Below are 22,824 nucleotides of genomic sequence, written 5' to 3' on the forward strand. Positions count from 1 at the left end.
TGCCTATCCTCCAAATAGCATGGTCACCAACAGATATACAAGCAATATATACAGCGAAATTATTCTTATGGTACAGAAATTGAGCTTGAAGAAATTCAAACTTTTCCCATTTGGGGCCGTTTTGGTGGGGCATGTTGCTTGGTTTCGTTACTATACAAGCATATGGGGAGAGTGGGCTGGGGCGAGGGACCACAGGTGTAGGGTTAAGATGCCCCTTAGCGTTGATCTGGGGTCGGTTTGAATTACTCACCTCATAATAGGTAAGGTAAGGACTGGAGTAGGGTAAGCTGATCGAAGCAGATAGTCTAGTCGTTAGAGCTTTGGGCCAGTAACCGAAAGGCTGCTAGTTCAAATCCCTGAGCCGACTAGGTGAAATATCTGTCGATCTGCCCTTGAGCAAGGCACTTAACCCCAATTGCTCCAGCGTCACTGTCAATGGCTGATCCCTGGCCGTGACACCACTCTCCGAGGGTGTCTCTGGGGTAGTGGGATATGCAAAAAAAATACATTTCCATTTCACACCTGTACATGTAACAAGCATTTCGCTACACCCGCAATAACATCTGCTAAACACGTATGTGACCAATAAAATTTGATTTGAAGAAACAGGACAAATATAAAACAGCCCCAATTTGACTTTTAAAAAAAATATCCTAGCTCTGGACTTAGGGGGCATCTTCTACCTCAGTCTTTTCATCAGCACCCACGTGTTACACCAGTTACCATGTTCTCCACAAAAATATCACCATATTGTAAAACAGTTTGTTTGACAGAAGTATGTAGTCCAAAAGCAGTATGTAGTGCAAGCGCAGCAAATAAAATATTAAACAGTAATAATATTAACCATAACAATAAGGCAACAAACGACGACAAAAAAAATGCTGGTAAGGACAGACAGATTCTATTGATATGGGCTGGGGGGGAGAGGAGAGGACGAAGTTGGTGCAATGAAACTGATGATCTGAAGGAATCCTTCCCATAAAGGAAAACGTGTCTTGTTTTCTTAAGTGTCATTAACTTAGTCAAAGAAATCCCTTCCCCATCCCTGCACACACACACTGTACTGGCAGGAAATCACCCAGAGCCTTTCCTGTGACATCATCTAAGGAGAAAGACAAGTAGGTAGAGGCGTTTCTGGGGAATTCCAGCTGTCTTGGGCTTTAAAGTGTCTCTCTACTACACTAGTGTTGCCACTCTGAGGTGTACTATAGGACACCATTAGAGGGATTCCATCTCTGCCTAGTATTAGAGCTTTACCATAAGGACCAGAGGGGAAAGCTTTGGGTAGAGTAGAAACCTGTTCTAGGCCAGGTTCAACAACTAGACCAAATACACACACGTACGCGCGCACCCACACACACACACACCTCGCATAGCACCGCTAATAGTGATCAGTAGCGGATCGCGTCATACATTACATCATTGCTTTCACTAACCATCTCCACCACCGGAAGAGCCCAAGCCATTGAGGGAAAATGTTAAATCATACACATGTAATTTCAGTTCAATTAAAAATAGTCCTAGATCATTAAACCATGCAGTAGTGATGCGGGGTGAGAGATGCGGAGACTGTCTGGATAATTCAACGTCAGTGGAGGTTAGACTATACAGGCTTGGTTGGTTTCGGATGTGGTAGATGAGACTCGATTGATAATATAGTAGAAGCTATAAAAGGAAACGTTAAAAAAAGCTTTTCTTCAGGTTTACCCATCTATGTGTCAGTAACCCATGTCTTTATATATATGTAAATGTGTGTGGATTTGGAATCCCATGGCAGATGAGCTGGACTGAATGGAGCAGAGGAGGAGAGGAAGAGAAGAAACGAGAGAAAGAAGTGAAGACGACGACCAAGTGAAAAGATGGAGGAGGAGGAGGAGGATGCACAGACCGGAAAGGAAGAGGAGAGAGAGATGAATAGAGGGAAGAAGGAGGGAGGCAGTGGGACGTACACTACTACACAACCCAGGCCAGCCAACACATCCCTTGTTCCCTCCCTCCACCCGTGACCCACACTCATGCAGTCCCAGTGGACAATGGAGGGGCAGGGGGTGATGGAGGGAGGATGAGGAAAGAGAGAGAGAGTGGGTGGAGAAGGACAGAGAGAAAGGCGTTGGTCATTAGCAGCCGCAGCCTTCCCTCTGGGGCTGTGGTTCGTTGGATAGCGGGCCTCCCTGGGGGGCGGAGGGCTTGTGTTGGACACCTGACTCTGCAGCGTTCAGGTCCAGACTGCCATCCTGAATGTTCTGGTAGATCTTCTTAGCCGCCTCCAGAAAGGCATCCTCCACGTTCTCACCCCTGGGAAGAGGACAGCCAGTCAGTCAGTCACACGGTTAGGAACTCGTCGGAGCATTTCAGCACATTTCAGACCATTGAAAATGTCTGCGGTGAAAGCAGGCGGAATGTACAGAGGTCAGTTAACTTACGTTTTTGCGCTGGCTTCCAGGAATAAGAGACCTGTAACACAAGGAATGGAGTCAGACTACTGCAGAAGAAAAATACAGTTCCCCAACCACCCTCCTACCTATACTTATCGCTCACTCGCTCTATGAATGTGTCCTCACGTCTTTTGCACTCTGTGCTTGAATGCATGTGCCATTTACTCCTCTTTCTCCCTCTATCAGAGACGAGTTGCTCCTTTTGATCTGTTCTTCCTCACACCCCTCTCTTGCTCTCCTTCCAATCACCAAGGCCAGGATTCTTTCTGATCTGCGGTAGGGCCGCATTACTGCGCAATTGACATTTAAAGGTCATTTCTAATTGAGCGGGCATCTGCAGCGTTGACCTTGAACGCGATCTCAACGAACGCGGTAACTTTGCCTTTAAAAGCTGCGTTGTCTACAATCACAATCGGGTTGAATCCCAGCCCAAGTGAAAGTGTGGGGTTATTATCGCACAGTCAATTCCATTGGGAGGGATAGAGAGAGATTGATGTGAGTTTTACTCCGCTTCCATCTCTCTCAATCCTTCTCGCTCTCATCGAGTGAGGGTATTCCGTCTCACCGTTTTCCTCAGCGAACTGCTTGGCCTCCTCATACGTGACGTCCCTCTGGGCTTCCAGGTCTGCTTTGTTACCTATGAGAATGATCACCTGGGGGAGGACAGACCGAGTCAGTCAGTCTTCCAGATACCAAACACATGAACAGCAGCATCCTCACTCACACCTATTACTCACTCACTTACAGGCAGAAAACGACATATGAGACAGCTCGCTCACTTTACCCAGCGTCTTAGAAAGAGAGCTCTTATAACTTAGCATCGGTGTGAGAAATGGATTCAGCAATACATACTGTATCGGCTACACACCATGAAAGATACAGATATGAATATTCCATTTCCAATGCATCTGAGCACTAGTCATGTATCATTTTCCAACGTGAGACTCTGTTGTCTTTGAGTACAAACTAGCTGACTGTTTGAGTGAGTTTAGGATATTACCTTTGTACAAACAAGTTAAAAGCATATTCTGATCCGTAAATAAAAGCAGTGTGATTTCGCCATAATTTTTGTCCAAATCCAATTTAGAGATGGACGGGGCTCTAGGACATCAAGCAAACACAATGGGTGTGCTGCAGTGGGATAAAGCACAGTGTGTGTGAGAGAGTGAGAGACACAGAGTGAAAGAGAGACAGGATGAGAGAGAGAGCAAGAAAGGGAGGGACAGCGAGAAATGGGACAGGGAGAAAAAGACAAATGAGGAGAGAGAAAGACAGACAGGAACCTTGGCAGTAGAATTAGACATCCAACCAGACACAGTGTGTTAGAGAGTCAGACAGGCAGCCAGAGGAACAGTGCGAAACATAACGTGAAACAATACTTACAGTATTGGGGTTGGTGAGGTTTCTGGCGTCAGTCAGCCAGCTGCTGAGGTGGTTGTATGTGCTTCTCCTGTGGCACACACACACACAGAAGAGGACATTACTTACCATGGCGACATGCTGGGACAAAACAGATTGTGCCACATCCTAAGTGGGATCAAAGGCGCGGTGGTGACACACGGCGACATGTCTGTGGGCCTGTATCTAAAGCCTTTCACTTATAGAAAAGACGTCCTGATATCGCTTACTGACTCTTCTTCAGTTCTGACATTAGTTCTTAGTCTGAGGCACAGGTGTCAACGTGCAGCGCTAAAATTCGTTTTGGAAAGAGGGAGGGCAACAGGATGCAGACACCATGTTTGCTCAGGAAGAGAGGGGGGCGCACTTCATGGTATCTGCCTCTTTTCCTCTCCTACTCACACATAGGCCTACAGACACAGACCAACTGAAGACAGATAATCTGACTAGTCAGGTAATGGGTGGGTTGTGTATTGTTGAACAGGCTGAGGGGGCCAGGAAGAGTAGGATGAAGTTGACCCCTAGATGCTTATCCGAGGTCAGTTGTGTGTTTCTCAACCTAATGGTTTAGGTTAGGATCATCTGACCCTAGATCTGGACCTACAGGCAGCTTCTACATGGAGCTTTAATGTTCGGGCACATCTGTGTGTGTGTGTGTGTGTGTGTGTGTACCTGGTGATGTCGTAGACCATGAGTGCGCCCGCGGCCCCCCTGTAGTAACTACGTGTGACAGCCCTGAAGCGCTCCTGGCCCGCCGTGTCCCAGATCTGCAGCTTGATCTTCTGGCCGCTCACCTCGATTATCCTCGTGCCAAACTCCACGCCGATCGTATGGGGGCAGTCCGCCATGACTGGAGGAGAGAGAGATTGGGAAAAGGCACTGGTCGTTAGGCTAGGCAAAGAGGAATCCAATGAGGTTTCCCTAAAACATCCAGAAATCAATTGAAATCAAACACAGCAGTGGAATTAATTCAATCTCACTTCTTTATCAAGAGTCATGTGGAGACTCAATGGAATGAACTGAACTACATCTCCCATCATGCAAGACTGACTCAGTAGACCTAACACACTTCCTCAGCCTGACTCATCTCGCTTTCTTTCTCTCCCTCCCTGCTCTCTACTCCCCTTATGCCGGGTGTACACTACACGACTTCCAAAATCCTAACATCGTTGAGCCTCTCACATTAAACCACCATCTTTCCTGTAGTTTTTTGTCTTGCCAAACATGTGGAGATTCTTCTCTTGGTCGTGAGGATTCTCCATACCATGCGTTCTCGCCAAAACAATGTGATGTGATTAGACTTAACGTAGCTAGAACGAGCTGTGCTCAAAGCAGCCTCAAACGTTTTTAGTCAGATATTCACGCTTGCCATAGAGAGTTGAAATATTTAGCCAACATTTTGAACTAAATAACATTGCTTGTAAACATCAGAGGTGTAACGATTTGACACTGGCTTTGGTTAAAGGCAAGTACAAATGCATACTAGTAGTACATTCTGGGTGATGTGATACAATGTCTGGCGAACTCTCATTGGCTATTGCTGGTCACCACTCTCAAAAATGTTCATTGCACATCTCGCACTACAAGAAGGTAGGGTGGCAGGTAGCCTAGTGGTAATTGAAAGGTCGCTGGTTCGAATACCCGAGCCGTCAAGGTGAAAAATCTGTTGATGTGGCCTTGAGCAAGGCACTTAAACCTAATTTGCTCCAGGGGTGCCGTACTACTATGGCTGACCCTGTAAAACAACACATTTCACTACACCTATCCGGTGTATTTGACAATAAAACAAATAAAAAAAGAGCATTGCCGATTGTGCTGATAAAATCAAACGTTTGAAAATATTGGCACATCTGGGACTACTCAAATACGGGATCGGTAGCCTCAGATTGTGTCTCTGACCCACTCACATTGAACGAGCGGCAGTGACGGCCGCGTGCCCCGAGTAGGCAACGACATGGGGATTTTGTCTCCGATCTCAGAAACGTGTCTGGGACAGCTTAGTCGGGGAAAAAAACATGTAGTGTACACCCAGCTTTACTGTAACTACACCCCCTCCTACCCCTGCTCAATCTCTCTCTCCTTCTCTCGCTCTGAACTACCATACAGAACAGCCTTCCAGTGACACAGCTAGCACCAACTGAGAGTATTAACAGAACCCATATACATCTTTCTACACATACAGTCTTACACAGGCACATCCAACCACACAGAAAAATCAGGTGCACTCTTAAATCGTATACAGACACTTACCCTCCATTGTGAGGCAACAGAGAGAGCAGGTGGGTCAAGTATCAATTTCAGACTGGCAGAGCAGCCTGCCAGTTGGTTTTTTACCACCTGCGTTTCAATGTTAACCAGCGGCAGAGAGGAAGCATTCAAACCTGACATTCAGCACTCACAAAGTAGCAGCCTGTTCGTTCAGAGCCACGTCTATGGGCCACTTGTGTGACTGAGACTGAGCCGTGCAGGATGTGATGCTAGATAGATGCTAGATAGACCAAATGAGGAGGAGAGCGTCTGCACTTACTGCTGCTAATACTGCCATTAAAACGTATTACAAACTCCTGGGTGTTATAGTGACGTGACTGACATGCTGACCACAATGCTCGTGTTACGTGCACGGGCGTTGCAAAATAAAATGTACACATGCATGTTATTCAATAATTTCATCCAAACTGCTCGCGTGAGTCTGCATAGCCAGGCGCTAAAACAGAACTTGGCTCTATTTTTTTCACTTGACGCGCTGCAAGTCCTGCCTCTCCCATCTCCTCATTGGTTTCAGGAGCATATACCCACGTGGGTGATTGAAAGATGAACTGAGGTCCACACTCCAGTCCAGTTGGTGGTGGTAATGCACTTTAAAGTTGTTTGCCAACCACCATATAAAGTCCACAGAACAAGAAGAAGAATGAAGGAGAGAAGGAGAGATACTAGAAAGTAACTAACTTTCCTCTTTTATCTGTGGATTCATTATCGGGGTAGAGAACACACAATTTGGTGTGACTCAAAATGGGTCAAAATTCTACAAAGATCCAGAAGAAAAAGACCTTGTGCATTCCAATGTTTATATCGCAGGACAAATTAGCTAGCAACAGCAAGCTAGCTAGCTAAATGGCCATGAATGTTTGTGTTTCGACCTGTCCCCAAATTAATATAGTTCTTTCAAAGTTCGCTTTGATATTTCACCCTGCGTGTCCTGATCGCATCTGGTGTGGATGGAAAAAAATCAACATGCACGCGATGGCGCACGTGGACGCCCGGTCGCGCCCGGTCTAGTCAGCATGTGAGGCTGAAGGCATCAGAAGGGATTTAGAGTAGATTGAGAGGGAGGGTTGTGTCTGTCTGGAGTCAGTGGGGAGCCGGGGATGTACTTACATTTCTTCTCTGTGAACTGGTGAAGCAAACACGACTTCCCTACCCCCATGTCCCCTATGGAGAGAGAAGGTGAGAGAGGTGTTTGAACATGGATCCTATCTCAACATAACATACAAGATGGATATATATATTTTTTGCAGACATAACTTATTTCCTATGATGTCATATCTAATTTCTAGGGAGGGAGGAGTTTTCCCTGACCACTTGGTCTGACCAGGAAAGACTGAGTCCTAGTTGTAGCAGAGAAATAGCATTTTTTTGTTCACCTTTATTTAACCAGGTAAGCCAGTTGAGAACAAGTTCTCATTTAAAGCATCTTCCCTCTCCTCCTCAGACATTATTAACAGAATGCTATTTACACATGTGAGACCACTTGAAGAGGCAGCATGAATGGACCTGCAGGGCTTTGACTGAATGGAAGGCTGGTAGTTAGAGTGGGGGAGTGCAGAGCATCTTTTGTTTGTTTAGGCCTATACACTAATGTCTGCTCTAGCTATGGAGCTAAAGTGATGTGTGTAAAGTGTGTGTGTGTGTGTGTGTGTGTGTTGTATGACCACATTGTCGTCTGCGTAACAGACAGCAAACAAGAGGAGAACATGACGGGGGCTTTTGGCTGTTGTCAAACAGGTCCACACTCAGACAAAGAAGGGAAATGTGTTGACATTAAGGTGGGGCTTTTAAGGCCTCGATGCACCACGGTAAACAACCTACAGCTAGCTGGAGAGATGTTGAGATAGTGATTTAACTGCCCAGTTTTAGGGTACCAAACAGGTGGGAAAATACTAATTGGAAAACTGGACCACGTAAGTTGTAAGTTAAACCTTGCCTCCCGAGTGGCGCAGTGGTCTAAGGCTAACTGCTGTGCCACCAGAGATCCTGGTTCAAATCCAGGCTGTCTTAGCCGGCCGCGACCGGGAGACCCATGCAGCGGCGCACAATTGGCCCAGCGTTGTCCATGGTAGGGGAGGGAATGGCCGGCAGGGATGTAGCTCAGTTTGTAGAGCATGGCGTTTGCAACGCCTGGGTTGTGGGTTCGATTCCCACGGGAGGGCAGTATAATTTTTTAAAAATAATGTATACACTCACTAACTGTAAGTCGCTCTGGATAAGAGCGTCTGCTAAATGACAAAACAAATAATAAATTTTTTTTAAAAAGCCACCTCCACAAATGTAGGCTATTCATGCTCATTGCTTTTTTTCTGTTAGTTATTTAGACCAGACAGAAGGAGAGCAATAATTAATGTATTTGTGAATTAATTACCCTGCTACTAGTACACTGTTGGTTCATTATAACACAAACCATTCAGCTTGGCTTAGGCTAGCTTCTTGGGGAAACATTTATTGTGTTTTAAATCACTTAGGTGGTAACCTCATACTGCATCAAAGAAAATCTGCTGTGATCGGGTCATTGGTAGGGCCTGGAGTTTTAGTCTCTAGTCTACTGATAGGAACTCTTCCAGGGCTTGTGTTGGGAGAGCAGCAGTAACATCTCACTGAGTTGTGTACTAACTGCAGCCACTGGGTGACCCACATACAGCACAGTAGTATACAAACACAGGCCTCCACTCCACTCCCTCAGCACGCTCGCTCACGGCTCACTTACCAATGATGATGTATTTGAAAATGTAAGAGTAGTTGTACGGTGCGGTGGCCATCGTGGCTCTGAAAGAGAGAGAGAACACTTAGAGATGAGTCAGAGACAATGTAGCCATTACCGGCCTGCTTTGGTGCTTGTGGGTCTATGAATCAATTCTATTTGGGTATCATGTAGAAACCACACATTATCAATACATTTTGTCGAGATCACTCACAATCCCATTTAAATTGTACAGTGCTTGGGCTTACCATACAATTACAGTGCCTTCAGAAAGTATTCATACCCCTTGACTTAGTTCACATTTTGTGGTGTTACAGCCTGAATTCAAAATGGATTCAATTGATTTCTCACCCATCTACACACAGAAACCACATAATGACAGTGAAAACATGTTTAGAAATGTTTACACATTTATTGAAAATGAAATACAGAAATCTCATTTTACATAAGTATTCACATCCCAGAGTCAATACTTTGTAGAAGCACCTTTAGCAGTGATTACACCTGTGAGTCTTCCTGGGTAAGTCTAAGAGCTTTTCACACCTGGATTGTGCAACATTTGCCCATTATTCTTTTCAAAATACTTCAAGCTCTGTCAAATTGGTTGTTGATGATTGCTAGACAAACATATTCAAGTACATTTAATTCAAAACTATTACTTTAATGCAAACAGGATGCATGTTTTGGAGAGAAAAAAATCTCTTCTGTACAGGCTTCCTTCTTTTCACTTTGTCAATTAGGTTAGTATTGTAGAGCAACTACAATGTTGTTGATCCATCCTCAGTTTTCTCCTATCAAAGCCATTAAAATCTGTTTTAAAGTCACCATTGGCCTCATGGTGAAATCCCTGAACGGTTTGCTTCCTCTCCAGCAACTAAGTTAGGAAGGATGCCTGTATCTTTGTAGTGACAGGGTGTATCGATACACCATCCAAAGTGTAATTAATAACTTCACCATGCTCAAATGGATATTAAATGTCTGTTTAATTTTTTTTACCCATCTACCAATAGGTGCCCTTCTTTGCGAGGCATTGGCAAACCTCCCTGGTCCTTGTGGTTGAATCTGTGTTTGAAATTCACTGCTCGACTGAGGGACCTTACAGATAATTGTATGTGTGGGGTACAGAGATGAGGCAGACTTTCAAAAATCATGTTAAACACTATTATTGCACACAGATTGAGTCCATGCAACTTATGTGACTTGTTCAGCCAATTTTTACTCCTGAACTTATTTAGGTTTGCCATAAGAAAGGGGTTGAATACTTATTGACTTTTTAGATTCAGGATGTAACACAACAAACTGTGGAAAAAGTCAATGGGTGTGAATACTTTCTGAAGGACCTTTTTCAGCTGTAACATTGTGTCTAGCTGCTCACCACTCCATAACACTAAACTGCAACATTGGGCCTATTTATTGATCAATATGGTCTGTAAATTGTTATGTCACCATGTCTCAGACCATACTATACAGACAGAGCAGCTTGCTGTCTGAGAAATAAACAGAAGTCTTGGTAGTATGAAACGTTCCTGATTACTCAAGATTCCTGTCATGTGATTTCTCAGTTAGACAGTAGGCCCAGCAGCACTGATCTCTCAAACATATGGGTAGGATTCAACCTAGTCTCGAAAACCCGACCCTAGGCAACAGTAACTAGGGTCTGGTTTCAATGACAGACTCTATTTGCAACTTCGATAAGAGAATTGTGAAGGTAGTAGTTGACGCAAACTAGCCACTTGCGAAATGCACTCATAAAAAATAACCTCTGATCTCCATCTTGCTAGATTATTATGTATTTTATTGAAGCGGATAAGGTAGTGACATCGGCAGTAATGTAGCTCCTCTATGACAAAAGAGTCCATCATTGAAACCAGACCCTAGTCACTGTTGCGCCTAGGCTCTGGTTTTCGAGACTAGATTCAACACAGCTGGAGCTGAAACCATCAGATAGCGATGTATCAGTCAGTATATTTAACTCCAATATCTATATGAAATTAATCTACATGGCCTAACCGAACCGATGTCTGTCCATCAAATCAGCATGAAGTCGTCAAGCTTCAGACAACTGACACTGGCTATGTCCCAATTAGGCATTCTCTCCTTCCTCCCAAAGTGTGCACTTGTTCACTGCCCTTCATTGATTTGAAAGGAAATGATTGGAATAAAAAATATGTTGGAAACTCCCTCTAGCCCATGCCTCCACTAATCTAATGCTTTTAGATTTGATGGAAGTAGTGAACAAGTGTACACTTCAGGAGAAAGGGAATATTATTTGTAGTTGGGACGCATTCTGTGGACAGGTTGTGTAAAAGGAGTAGACAATGCCCTTAGCCTAGATGAGGAAGGGAGGCCAAACAAGTACCCTTAGGGAGGCTGCAAGGAGAGGGCCTGTCAGGGGAGTTATTCCAAGAAGCCTTAATCCTATTCACAACAGTACTATGAACTGTAACAAGATGAGACACAGCAGAGCCAGACTCCTTGTTATTACCATCCCATGATGAACCTACAATCTGTCATTTTCCATTACAATTAGGGATGTGACAAATTGACAATTTTGCTTAACGTTTAAACCAGGGGTTAAGACTTGTTTCATTCTTAACAGAAACATATTTTTTCGTTCCGTTAAATTTTGCGGGCGGGGAGAGCACGAGAGAGGGTGGAGGAGGCTTTGCTTGAAGTGCTGAGAATCTTGTTAGGACATGCATTATCTGAATTAGAACCACATATTTATACCTACGGAGGAGCGGCTTCTAAGAAGGAACTTTGAATGTCTTTGAACTTCCGACCAGAGCTAGCTAGCTAACAAGCTTGTGTGTGCAGAGCGGAACCAGAATTAAAATAAACACGTCTTAACTTTTTGTAGTTAATAATCCAATTTGAAACGTGATAAACTATAGTATCCTTAATTAGCATTGAAAAAGCCTAAGACCTAATTTCCGAATCACGCTTGTAACAGTAGCCTATGCTTCGGAGGGGGAGGTAGCCTACACATGCAAACACTGGCAAAGATGTTCAGCTTGCAGGCAGACACTGGAATAAGTCTGAGTGACAGAGTGAAGGCTTGGCATAGGCGCTTTGTTCGCGTTTTTTGTGCCCTGGAAAAAAAGGTCCAGAACGTTATTAACCGGTTCCCATGCTTTTCAGTTAAAACAATTCAGAATAATGATCACTTTAAAAAGACGCTAGGGCCGGGCAATGAGGTTATACCTCAGTCATATACCCTTGAAAGCACCTCGGCTACAGCATGTTTTTCTGTAAGGGTACACTACGTTTTTTAAATGCCGACACGAAATCTTCTCTGGAGATAGTTTCGAAGCGCTAGTGAATGGTCATTTGAATTGTCTAAAGGAATGCCGCTTCTGAAACTGGACAAACATCCATCACTAGGCGACCAGAATTGTCAATCAAATAATCTCAAACTACCTGTGCGCAGCCTTCCTGCCTGCACGCAGACAGCGCTCAGCTAAAAAAGTACTTTAAAGTTTGTTAAATACCGTGACTTACCAAGACGTTCAGTAGAAAGAAAAAAATCTTCCACTAGGAATCGACTCCTAAAGATTAAGTATTTTTGGAACACAGGAGACTGATTAGTTGCTGTACTTCTGAGAACAAACACTTTCATAGTGAGCTGGCGAGAGAGCGGGGAGGGGCACAGTATAGGAAGGTCGGCCACCAGGCAAACTGAGTCAGAACCATGCACTAGGCCTATCTATCTATCGGCAATCAAAAGCTGTATCTCGCAATGGAATGATGTATTTTGCAATTTCTTGGCTTGCAATGTCTCGTAAAGCAGGGCCTATCATCAAAGAATAGGTTAATATACTCTACACGCAACAGACCGAAGCCTAAACACGCTAGCAATGAGAGTGCAGGCGAGCAAGCTGCACTGTGATTTTAATTTTGTGGTGGGTGGGGCCAGTTTTTCCATTAGGGTTTTTTCTTAACGTTAAGGATCCCAATTTAATTTAAAAGTTTAAACATTCACACCCCTAATTACAATCTCTAGGTCAGCAGTCAATCATGATTAATAACTAATTACAAAATGAATGTCACATTTGGGAGGTTAATTACTTAATAAATAGCTTACACACTTGTTTTTCATCATGACAAAGATAGAGAACTTCTTTGGAGATGTAGCCTAATCTCACACAATGAAAAGCTCAAACAAAAACTGCATAGCACCAAATGGGTGTTTACGTTAGGGTGGTTCACAACCATTATCATGCACCATGTTCAATGGAGTGTTTCCTAGCCACGGGGGCTCCCTCTCTGCCTCATAAACCTCAAGCAACAAACTGCTCTGAGGATTCTCACAGACTAACAGTCTGAGTAAAAGGGGTGTGACAGTAGTTTACTGAGTAGTCAGTCCACCTCAAAAAGCACAAGAAAGAGACTCACCTTTCCATAGAGGGGTCATAATAGTTACTAAAGCCAAACCGGTCGGGCGCTACAGACATTTGTGAGAAGACCAATTTTCAGGATGTCTCATGGTCTGACAAACACACCGCTCTAGCTCTGCCACTTTTCACCGCAGATGCGGAAGGGCGACGTCGGCGGATTGAGACGCAGCCCATGCAACATTTCATTATATCTCTATCTTAAAACTGACGGATTTTGATGGGGATGTATTTATTTACGCTAATTTATTTTTCGCCGGGGTGCGGACATCGACTCTAGGGGGTTAAATGGATTGCAACTCTCTGAGAGGGCTATCTGTATGGGGGAATTCTCATATGAAGCCTTTTCCTGCAAGCCCAAACTTTGATGGAGAAATGGGCTAGTGACTAAAATGTTTTGACAACCCTAATAAAATACAATTATATATGTAGTGTGATTAGTGACATTTACCTTTACACACAACCCCATTGGAAAACACTATACAATGTGTGTTTGGGATTTTTACCATTGAAGACTATAACATTGAAACCATTAGAACTGCTTTAGCCTAATGTTTTGCTTGTTTGCCAAATCCCCAGGAATGGTATAACTCAGGTGTGCTTGTCCAGGGTTACAATACAAATGTGTACTGTTGGGGGTACTCGAGGACCAGGGTTGGGAAACACTGGAACTAATCCAGACCTTTTTTTTTTAAAGAACTAAACCACACACAGAGGGGCCGTTTCCTGGAGAATTGCTTTCATGGGAGGACTGGCTTGATTTAATTTATTTTCATCATTAGCAAAAGCAATTGGTTTTCCACCCAAAGTTGCAAAGAAAATGTTGTGATGCAATTAATAAAACACAAGAGACCAGCAAAATGGATAAAAGGGTGTGGTGGTAGTAGCAGGAACAGTGGCATCTAGTGGGTAAAACTTGGTATATTTATATTTATATTTATATATATATATATTTTTTTATATTTTAGTCATTTAGCAGACGCTCTTATCCAGAGCGACTTACAGTTAGTGAATTATTATTATTATTTTTTATTTATTTTTTTTTTTATATATTTTTTTTTTTTATACTGGCCCCCCGTGGGAATCGAACCCACAACCCTGGCGTTGCAAACGCCATGCACTATCAACTGAGCTACATCCCTGGTACTTTAACACTAATTTATGGTAAAGAATGTAAGCGACTTCAGTTGCTAATTTCTCTGAAAAAGGGGGAAAAAAACATCACCAGATTCACAGGGAATACATTAAAGGTTGAAGCAATACTCCAAGCAGCAGATCCATACTACTTGTCAGACAGAAAACTGATACTATATACTGGTTGTTGGGGTGGGATTGGCGTGGGGTGTGGGTGGTCTGTGGGTGGCAATTGTTCATTTATTGGATTCCTCATGTCTTACCTCATTGTTAGCAAGAATTATGGTCCAAATCGGATGTTAGGTATTATATTTATTGAAGATTATATGAATCCTATAAATTAAAATGGCCAATTTGGGTGCAATCAATTAACTTAATTTCTCTGAGATCAAATTATATTTCAACAAAATGTTTTAAGAATGTTAATCTACAGAAACGATTTCGGAACAATCTGAGATGGTGGGTGACATGGCTTGCTGAAACGATACGGAATGACCCAGAGGTTTTAATGTAATGCTAAACATTAACCTTGTTCTGTGGTTAGCCAAATGGGAGAGCAAGGCTAGTCTCACCACAGTAACAAAGGCTTAGGTCCATGGCCCCGCGCAGACTGAGGTGTGTGTATGAATATCATTAGAGAATGATACAGACCTGCATGGCAAATAAGTAGCCATTTTCTAAGATACACTTAGATAAATGAGGCTTCTAGACAATTATGTCATCGATACTGCAAGTACTGACAGCCTACATCCCCTGCAGGAACATCACTGTTGTGTCCACTTGAGGCAAGAGATTTCATTACAGACAGACTTCATATTCAGGAAATTACGTCATCCGTGCACAGCTCCAACCTTTTAATGCCTCTTATCAGTCTGGTTAGCTACTGCACAGAAACATATCAAATCAAATTGTATTTGTCACATGCGCCAAATACAACAGGTGTAGACCTTATCGTGAAATGCTTACTTACGAGCCCTTAACCAACAATGCAGTTCAAGAAATAGAGTTAAGAAAATATTTACTAAATAAACTAAAGTTAAAAAAATAAGATTAAAAAAAGCTATAAAATAACAATAATGAGGCTATATACACATATAGGTCTAGGCCCTAAGTAATAACCATGGTATCCCTAGATGCCAGCTACCCACACAACCCATTTGTTGGCTTTATGCCGAAACAACCCTTTTATTTATTGAATTATAACTAACTACACTTACATAAAGACAGATTCAGGTACACACCCACACACCTAGAGCATCACTGTTAGAAGCTGCCTGCTATTTTTAGCACAGACACCTTTCTGAATCATTATCCATTGATGCTTCAATGGAAATATATTCCATAGAGTCTGTGATAATAGGAAATAACCTATCCTTACATGACTGACCCCATTTAGTAGACTGGTCGATTCTTTGGTCGACCAAGATTTTTTTTAGTTGAGCAGTGGCAAATATATACAAACAATTTATGGCACAGGAGACACCTGTCTGATTCACACCCATCTGAATGGACTAATCCATTGCAGAGACCGCAGGGATGGCACACCCAGTAGTACATGTACCGTTAATTACCATACTTTGTCATCTACAATGTTTGTTTGGTTACGGTAATTTCTGTTAATGCATTCAATATATTATTATTACAGTCTTAGCGTTGTCATTGTAGGAGTGGAACCGTTGTTTGCAGAGCGCATAACCTAGGCTACACTTGTAAGAACAGCTCAAATAAGCAAAGAGAAACGACGGTCCATCATTACTTTAAGACATGAAGGTCAGTCAATACGGAACATTTCAAGCATTTTGAAAAAGTTTCTTCAAGTGCAGTCTCAAAAACCATCAAGTGCTATGATGAAACTGGCTCTCATGAGGACCGCCACAGGAATGGAAGACCCAGAGTTACCTCTGCTACAGAGGATAAGTTCATTAGAGTTACCAGCCTCAGAAATTGCAGGCCAAATAAATGCTTCACAGAGTTCAAGTCACAAACACATCTCAACATCAACTGTTCAGAGGAGACTGTGTGAATCAGGCCTTCATGGTCAAATTGCTGCAAAGAAACCACTACTAAAGGACACCAATAAGAAGAAGATACCTGCTTGGGCCAAGAAACACAAGCAATGGACATTAGACCGGTGGAAATTTGTCCTTTGGTCTGGAGTCTTTGTGAGACGCGGTGTGGGTGAACACATGAGTATTTCCCCACCATAAAGCATGGAGGAGGAGGTGTTATGGTGTGGGGGTGCTTTGCTGGTGACACTGTCTGTGATTTATTTAGAATTCAAGGCATACTTAACCAGCATGGCTACCACAGTATTCTGCAGCGATAAGCCATCCCATCTGGTTTGGGCTTAGTGGGACTATCATTTGTTTTTCAACAGGACAATGACCCAACACCTCCAGGCTGTGTAAGGGCTATTTTTCCAAGAAGTAGAGTGATGAGCGCTGCATCAGATGACCTGGCCTCTACAATCCCCTGACCTCAAACCAATTGAGATGGTTTGGGATGAGTCGGACCGCAGAGTGAAGGAAAAGCAGCCAACAAGTGCTCAGCATATGTGGGAACCCCTTCAAGACTGTTGGAAAAGCATTCCAGTTGAAGATGGTTGAGAGAATGCCAAGAGTGTGCAAAGCTGTCATCAAGGCAAAGGGTGGCTATTTGAAGAATCTCAAATATATTTTGATTTGTTTAACACTTTTTTGGTTACCACATGATTCCATGTGTGTTATTTCATAGTTTTGATGTCGTCACTATTATTCTACGATGTAAAAAATAGTAAAAATAAAGAAAAACCCTTGAATGAGTAGGTGTGTCCAAACTTTTGACTGGTACTGTACATACACACACAGTCATGCACATCTGAAGAACATATTCAGAGGGGTTATTGGATCAAATAGATAGGCTAGAGAATATTAAATAACGAAGTTCAAGTTGAAGTCAGTATTATTTATGAATACATGATCAGACTTTAATACATCAGAGCATTAACTATTCAGTGAGAGAGGGCTGCGTTCTGACGATGATCGATCCCATTGCAAAATTCACTTGTAAGTAATGCAGTCTAACATTGTGGGGTTTGAGAGCTGACATCTGTATTGCAAGTACAATTAAAATTCAATCACCCTGAATAATAGCCTATAAAGTACAACCTGTGAATAATAGTGACTAAGTAATCTATTATCATGGTAATCACAGTGTCTGATTTTGTTTCCCTCTATCCGGGAAGTTTCTCTTTAGTCTGTGGTTCAGTACACAGTAGTTTTAACAGCATTGCAGTTAAAGCAGGTTCGGAGATTCAAATCGCTATGCAACAGAGCCTGGTGCCAACCAGAAATAGACCTGTGCTGTGGCCTGCTGTTCAACTACCAAGTTTTCCTGCTAAACAATTTAGCACTATGACAAATGCTTCCGTTTAGAGCTAGGGTGGGTTGAGAGAAGATGGGAGACGGTGAAAGACAGAAGTAGAAAGTGAAAAGGAGACAGGGGAGCAGGATGCTCTCATTGTGATGTGTAAACCAGACAGGGAAGAGAGAGCAGCATCGTCCAGAACAGAACTGAGTGGATGCGTGCTAATCAGCTGAGTGGGGTAATTCCAGGTCAAGGAGTCATCTAAGCCTTTTCCCCTCTGTACGTGGTTGGTCAGAGACCCTTGGGTGGCACACACCCCTGCTAAGACCCTGCAGCAAACTACTCCCTATTGCAGCTCTATCTGCTTGAAAAACAATAGTGCAGAGAGTTCAGAAGAGAAGTTGTGGGGTAAACAAGGAGAAAGGCAGTTGAGGAGGTAGGGGAAATCATGTGCTTAGGGTGTGGGATAAGCTCCGGTGAGGGATTTGATAAACTGACCGTGACGTGGCCTACCACACCAGACTGCTTTTCTAAGGAACCTATTTAAACTGGTGGTAAAGCCCTATTCCCCTGCTGTTAACCACCACCACCACCACTGTGTCCATGGTGTGGGAGGTCCTGACTGCCTTGTTGCTAGCACGCATATTGTGGGCACTAACGCTAGGCCTACTCCTTCTTTGGGTAAATTATGGGAAAAACTCCCCTTTTCCTGAGTGAGGCCCAGGTGGAGTATCCATCCAAGGAGAGGGCAATTGAGAGCAGCATGTGACCAAACTGCAGCCTCAATACTTATCCATCTGCTCGCACCGATTCATAACAGAGAGCTGTCACCTCTTTTTTATCACATCCATTTCCTGTTGTTGAACAAATAATCAGTGTCACACACATATGGGCTGTTTGATCTCTTCTCTGACTCATTGCCATATTGTTATGCTGTCATACAACATCCAAATCCTGTGGTAAATTGCACGTGCCTTTGGGTTGTGATCACAACTACCAAAGGCAGAGATGGAATGGTAAAATTCAAGGCCAAGAAAACACCAAATGCCTCTGCTCTTGTCACAGAGATATTATATGTCGGAATATAATTTTTTACGATATATCATATTGTTTTGACAATATCATGTTTGTGTTAGTTGGCTATACCTGCACCAAAACTCCAGTATTTTTCCTTCATAGCTTCTTCTCCATCTTTTTAAATAGGAAGCCAATTTGTTTTTCTCATGGCTCTCCCTTGTCCCTCTGCAGAAGACTTATGGTGAGCAATATATTTGGAACATCAATTCGCAATAAAATCACAATATAGAATAGTAATACATATAATATCGGCACCTAAGTATCATGACAATATCGTATCATGAGGTCCCTGGCAATTCCCAGCTCTAGTTATCTGTGATTACTGGATAGCTGGCTAAGCTACTGAACAAAAATATAAATGCAACATGTAAAGTGTTGGTCCCATTTTTCATGAGTTGAAATAAAAGATCCCAGGAATGTTCCATACACACATTATTGTGCACCAATTACTTTACATCCCTGTTAGTGAGCATTTCTCATTTGCCAAGATAATCCATCCATTTGACTGGTGTGGTATATCAAGTAGCTGATTAAACAGCATGATCATTGCACATTGTGCTGGGGACAATAAAAGGCCACTCTAAAATGTGCAGTTGTGTCACAACACAATACCAAAAATGTTTCAAGTTTTGAGGGAGCATGCAATTGGCATGCTGACTTCAGGAATGTCCAATATAGCTTTTGTCAGAGAATTTAATGTTAATTTCTCTACCATGAGCCGCCTCCAACATCTTTTTAGAGAATTTGGCAGTACATCCAACCGGCATCACAACCGCAGACCACATGTAACCACGCCAGCCCAGCAGGGTGCTGAGGAGTATTTCTGTCTGTAATAATGCCATTTTTTGGGGGAAAAAATATTATTCTGAATGGTTGGCCCTGCTCCCCAGTGGGTGGACCTTCCTGCCCAGTCATGTGAAATCCATAGATTAAGGCCTACTGAATTTATTTCCTTCTATGAACTGTAACTCAGTAAAATCTTTGAAATTGTTGCCTTCATATTTTTGTTCAGTAATATATGATGTACTATGATGAATGCCACATAATTTTGCAGAACAATAAAGTTGGCTTGTGACTGATTTTTGACAATTCAAGTAGCTACACATCGGATTATAGCTAGCTACATGAGATGAAAAGGTTGACAAACTAATTTGGCTAAGGATCCAGCACCACAAAGCATCCATCAGCTGGCCATGGTTGGCTAGCTAGCTGTCTGGCTAACTGATGATGTTGTCAACACAAACCGTGGCATCATCAGTTGGTGTCTGTTTAGATAGCTGGCTAGCTAAGGTTCGCTAGCTAGCATCTTGGTTTATTGTAGATGATGGGACGCTACGAGAATTGCATTGTGAAATACATATCTAGTTAATTCAGGCAACTGAGTTGGGAGAGGGGTGGGTAGCTAACTGGAGTAGCTACGACCATAACATCGGGCCTAGTCTCGTACGTTAGCTATATCGTCACTGACCTGCTAGCTAGCAAGCTAACTAACTAGCCAGCTAGAAACAGGCTAATCTGGCTAACTACACCATACACTAGCTAGCTAATCATAATGCGTGTCATCATTTATTGTCTCTACAAATAGGTAGCTATATCGGTCAAAAGGGCAGAGTAACGCGTTACCATGATGAGCCGTGATAACTTGCTAACATAAACTAGCTAGCTACCTTTTGTGAAATGTTGTGCCAACAAATTTGATAGGTACTTAACATTAGCCAACGTACTCTTCCGGTCAGCTAGCTAGCTACTGATACTAGCTAGCTAGTTCCCAAAATACAGATACCCCGAAAACCACAATGGCTAGCCAAAACCACGGGTACTGAAGCATGGCAAAAACAAATATATACAACGCAAAATACATCTCCTTAGATAGCTAACTTAGTACTCACCCTCTGGTAAACGTTGCCAATTTATGAAACTGACAGCTAGCTGCTATGTTAGCAGATTATGTTAGCTAGTTGTTAGTTTACTATGCAAGACTAAATGTTTACAGTTTTATAAATGTGTTATATGTGGATACGAGCACGTCTATATTATGTTTTTGTACTCACCGGGAATTGTCGGTTTAATGTTGTGTGTCTTGAGCTCTTCAGAAGGGATCTGTAGGTTATCCTGGCTGAAGTATCTGCCTTGGCTGTCTATCCAAGATGGCTGCTTGCACCGCACCGGGTTTCCTCTGTTGTATATGGGCTTCTGGGACAAAGGCACTGCGGTATAATAAGAACTGGATACTGCGTCCAAGATGTCCGCCCGTTGTTTTCAAGGTAATCTACTCACGTTCGCATACGCCAATTCATGGACCGACTATATCCGGGTTGCATCCGGTTTATACTTATTAAGCAATAACGCCTCGATCACACCAACAGTGTCATTGCATCTTCTGGATATGTCTGCAACAAAAGTTCAACATTCACCTTCTGCTACCATTTCTGTCAAGCCGTCTACATGTACAGTTTGACACATATGTTCGATAAATCTAACATATGCACCACACAGAACGTCTGCAACCAATGCTGCAAGGCAAACGCAGCGTTCCATTGGAAATTAATGTACTTCTTCTGGTGTACCAAAATGCAAAACACTGTCGGTGTGATCGAGGCGTAAGGCCAGAGGGGGTGTGGTATATGGCCAATGTACCATGGCTAAGGGCTGTTCTTATGCATGACACAACGCAGAATGCCTCGATACAGCCCAATGGTGGTATATTGGCCATATCAAATCAAATGTATTTATAAAGCCCTTTTTACATCAGCAGAAGTCACAAAGTGCTTATACAGAAACCCAGCCTAAAGCCCCAAACAGCAAGCAATGCAGATGTACAAGCACGGTGGCTAGGAAAAACTCCCTAGAAAGGCAGGAACCTAGGAAGAAACCTAGAGAGGAACCAGGCTCTGAGGGGTGGCCAGTCCTCTTCTGGCTGTGCCGGGTGGAGATTATTAGAGTACATGGCCATTAAGGCCAGATTGTTCTTGAAGATGTTCAAATGTTCATAGATGACCAGCAGGGTCAAATAATAATCACAGTGGTTGTAGAGGGTGCAACAGTTCAGTACCTCAGGAGTAAATGTCAGTTGGCTTGTCATAGCCGAGCATTCAGAGAGAGAGAGAGAGAGAGAGAGAGAGAGAGAGAGAGAGAGAGAGAGAGAGAGAGAGAGAGAGAGAGAGAGAGAGAGAGAGAGAGAGAGAGAGAGTTCAAAACAGCTGAAAACAGCAGGTCCGGGACAAGGCAGCTTGTCCGGCACGACCAGGTGGACTGGGGACAGCCAGGAGTCATCAGGCCAGGTAGTCCTGAGGCATGGTCCTAGGGCTCAGGTCCTCCGGGAGGGGAGGGAGAGAGAGAGGATTAGAGTGAGCATACTTAAATTCACACAGGACACCAGATAAGACAGGACAATTACACCAGATATAACAGACTGACCCTAGCCCCCCACATCCCCACCCCCCATTTACCACAAACCCCCGAGGTGCTGTCATACACATGGTATACAGTCTGATATGCCACGGCTGTCAGCCAATCAGTATTCAGGGCTTAAACCATCCAGTTTATAAAGACCAACATCACATGCGCACTAGCACTCATGCCGCGTTCATATGCTAGTCGGAACTAGGAAACTCAGAATTGTTCGACTTGCTGATTCGTTGAACGCAGCACGTGTATTACTACAACCAGTTAGCAAGTCGGAAATGTCAGAGTTTCTTACTTGCACATGAACGTGGCATCAGTGCGTACAGGGAGCAGCGTGAGCAGCAACCAAGTCATCATGTCATCAAAAAACATAGCAGACTAATGCCACGTTCACGTGCTAGTCAGAACTCGAAAATGTCAGACTTGCTAACTGGTTGTAGTTATACACGTGCAGCGTTCAACGAATCAGCAAGTCGGACATTTCTGAGTTTCCTATTTCCGACTAGCATGTGAACACGGCAATAGATGCGGTAAAGGAGTCAATGGAATGCAGACGTTCCATTGACCTGATTGGCGCACATTCAATTAATTTGATCTAACAAAGTGGATATTCGCCAAATCCGTCATCATTTATGTATTGTAACAGGTCCACAATGTGGTTACT

General features: G+C 43.2%; 1 protein-coding gene across 1 annotated transcript; it reads right to left on the bottom strand.

Annotated features, from left to right (window-relative positions):
* Positions 1-543: 543 nt before the first annotated feature.
* On the bottom strand, positions 544-21,066 carry LOC121582512 (ras-related protein Rab-14-like). The gene is made up of 8 exons (XM_041898362.2): positions 20,807-21,066; positions 8,812-8,870; positions 7,209-7,262; positions 4,506-4,683; positions 3,819-3,885; positions 3,001-3,088; positions 2,424-2,454; positions 544-2,295 (listed from the first exon to the last, which is right to left on the bottom strand). Exons 2-8 carry the CDS (start codon positions 8,861-8,863, stop codon positions 2,118-2,120), a joined length of 648 nt encoding a protein of 215 aa, XP_041754296.1. The 5' UTR covers positions 8,864-8,870; positions 20,807-21,066; the 3' UTR covers positions 544-2,117.
* Positions 21,067-22,824: the final 1,758 nt, after the last annotated feature.

This window comes from Coregonus clupeaformis, chromosome 15 (assembly GCF_020615455.1).
Source record: "Coregonus clupeaformis isolate EN_2021a chromosome 15, ASM2061545v1, whole genome shotgun sequence".
Lineage (NCBI taxonomy): Eukaryota > Metazoa > Chordata > Actinopteri > Salmoniformes > Salmonidae > Coregonus > Coregonus clupeaformis.

Bases quoted from the DNA above. Each gene is read 5' to 3' on its own strand.
- LOC121582512 (XM_041898362.2), bottom strand. From the start codon at position 8,863: ATGGCCACCGCACCGTACAACTACTCTTACATTTTCAAATACATCATC. The intron at 4,684-7,208 runs GTAAGTACATCC...TCTCTCCTCCAG, and splicing joins CCAGTTCACAGAGAAGAAAT to TCATGGCGGACTGCCCCCAT. The intron at 3,886-4,505 runs GTACACACACAC...TGTGTGCCACAG, and splicing joins ATGGTCTACGACATCACCAG to GAGAAGCACATACAACCACC.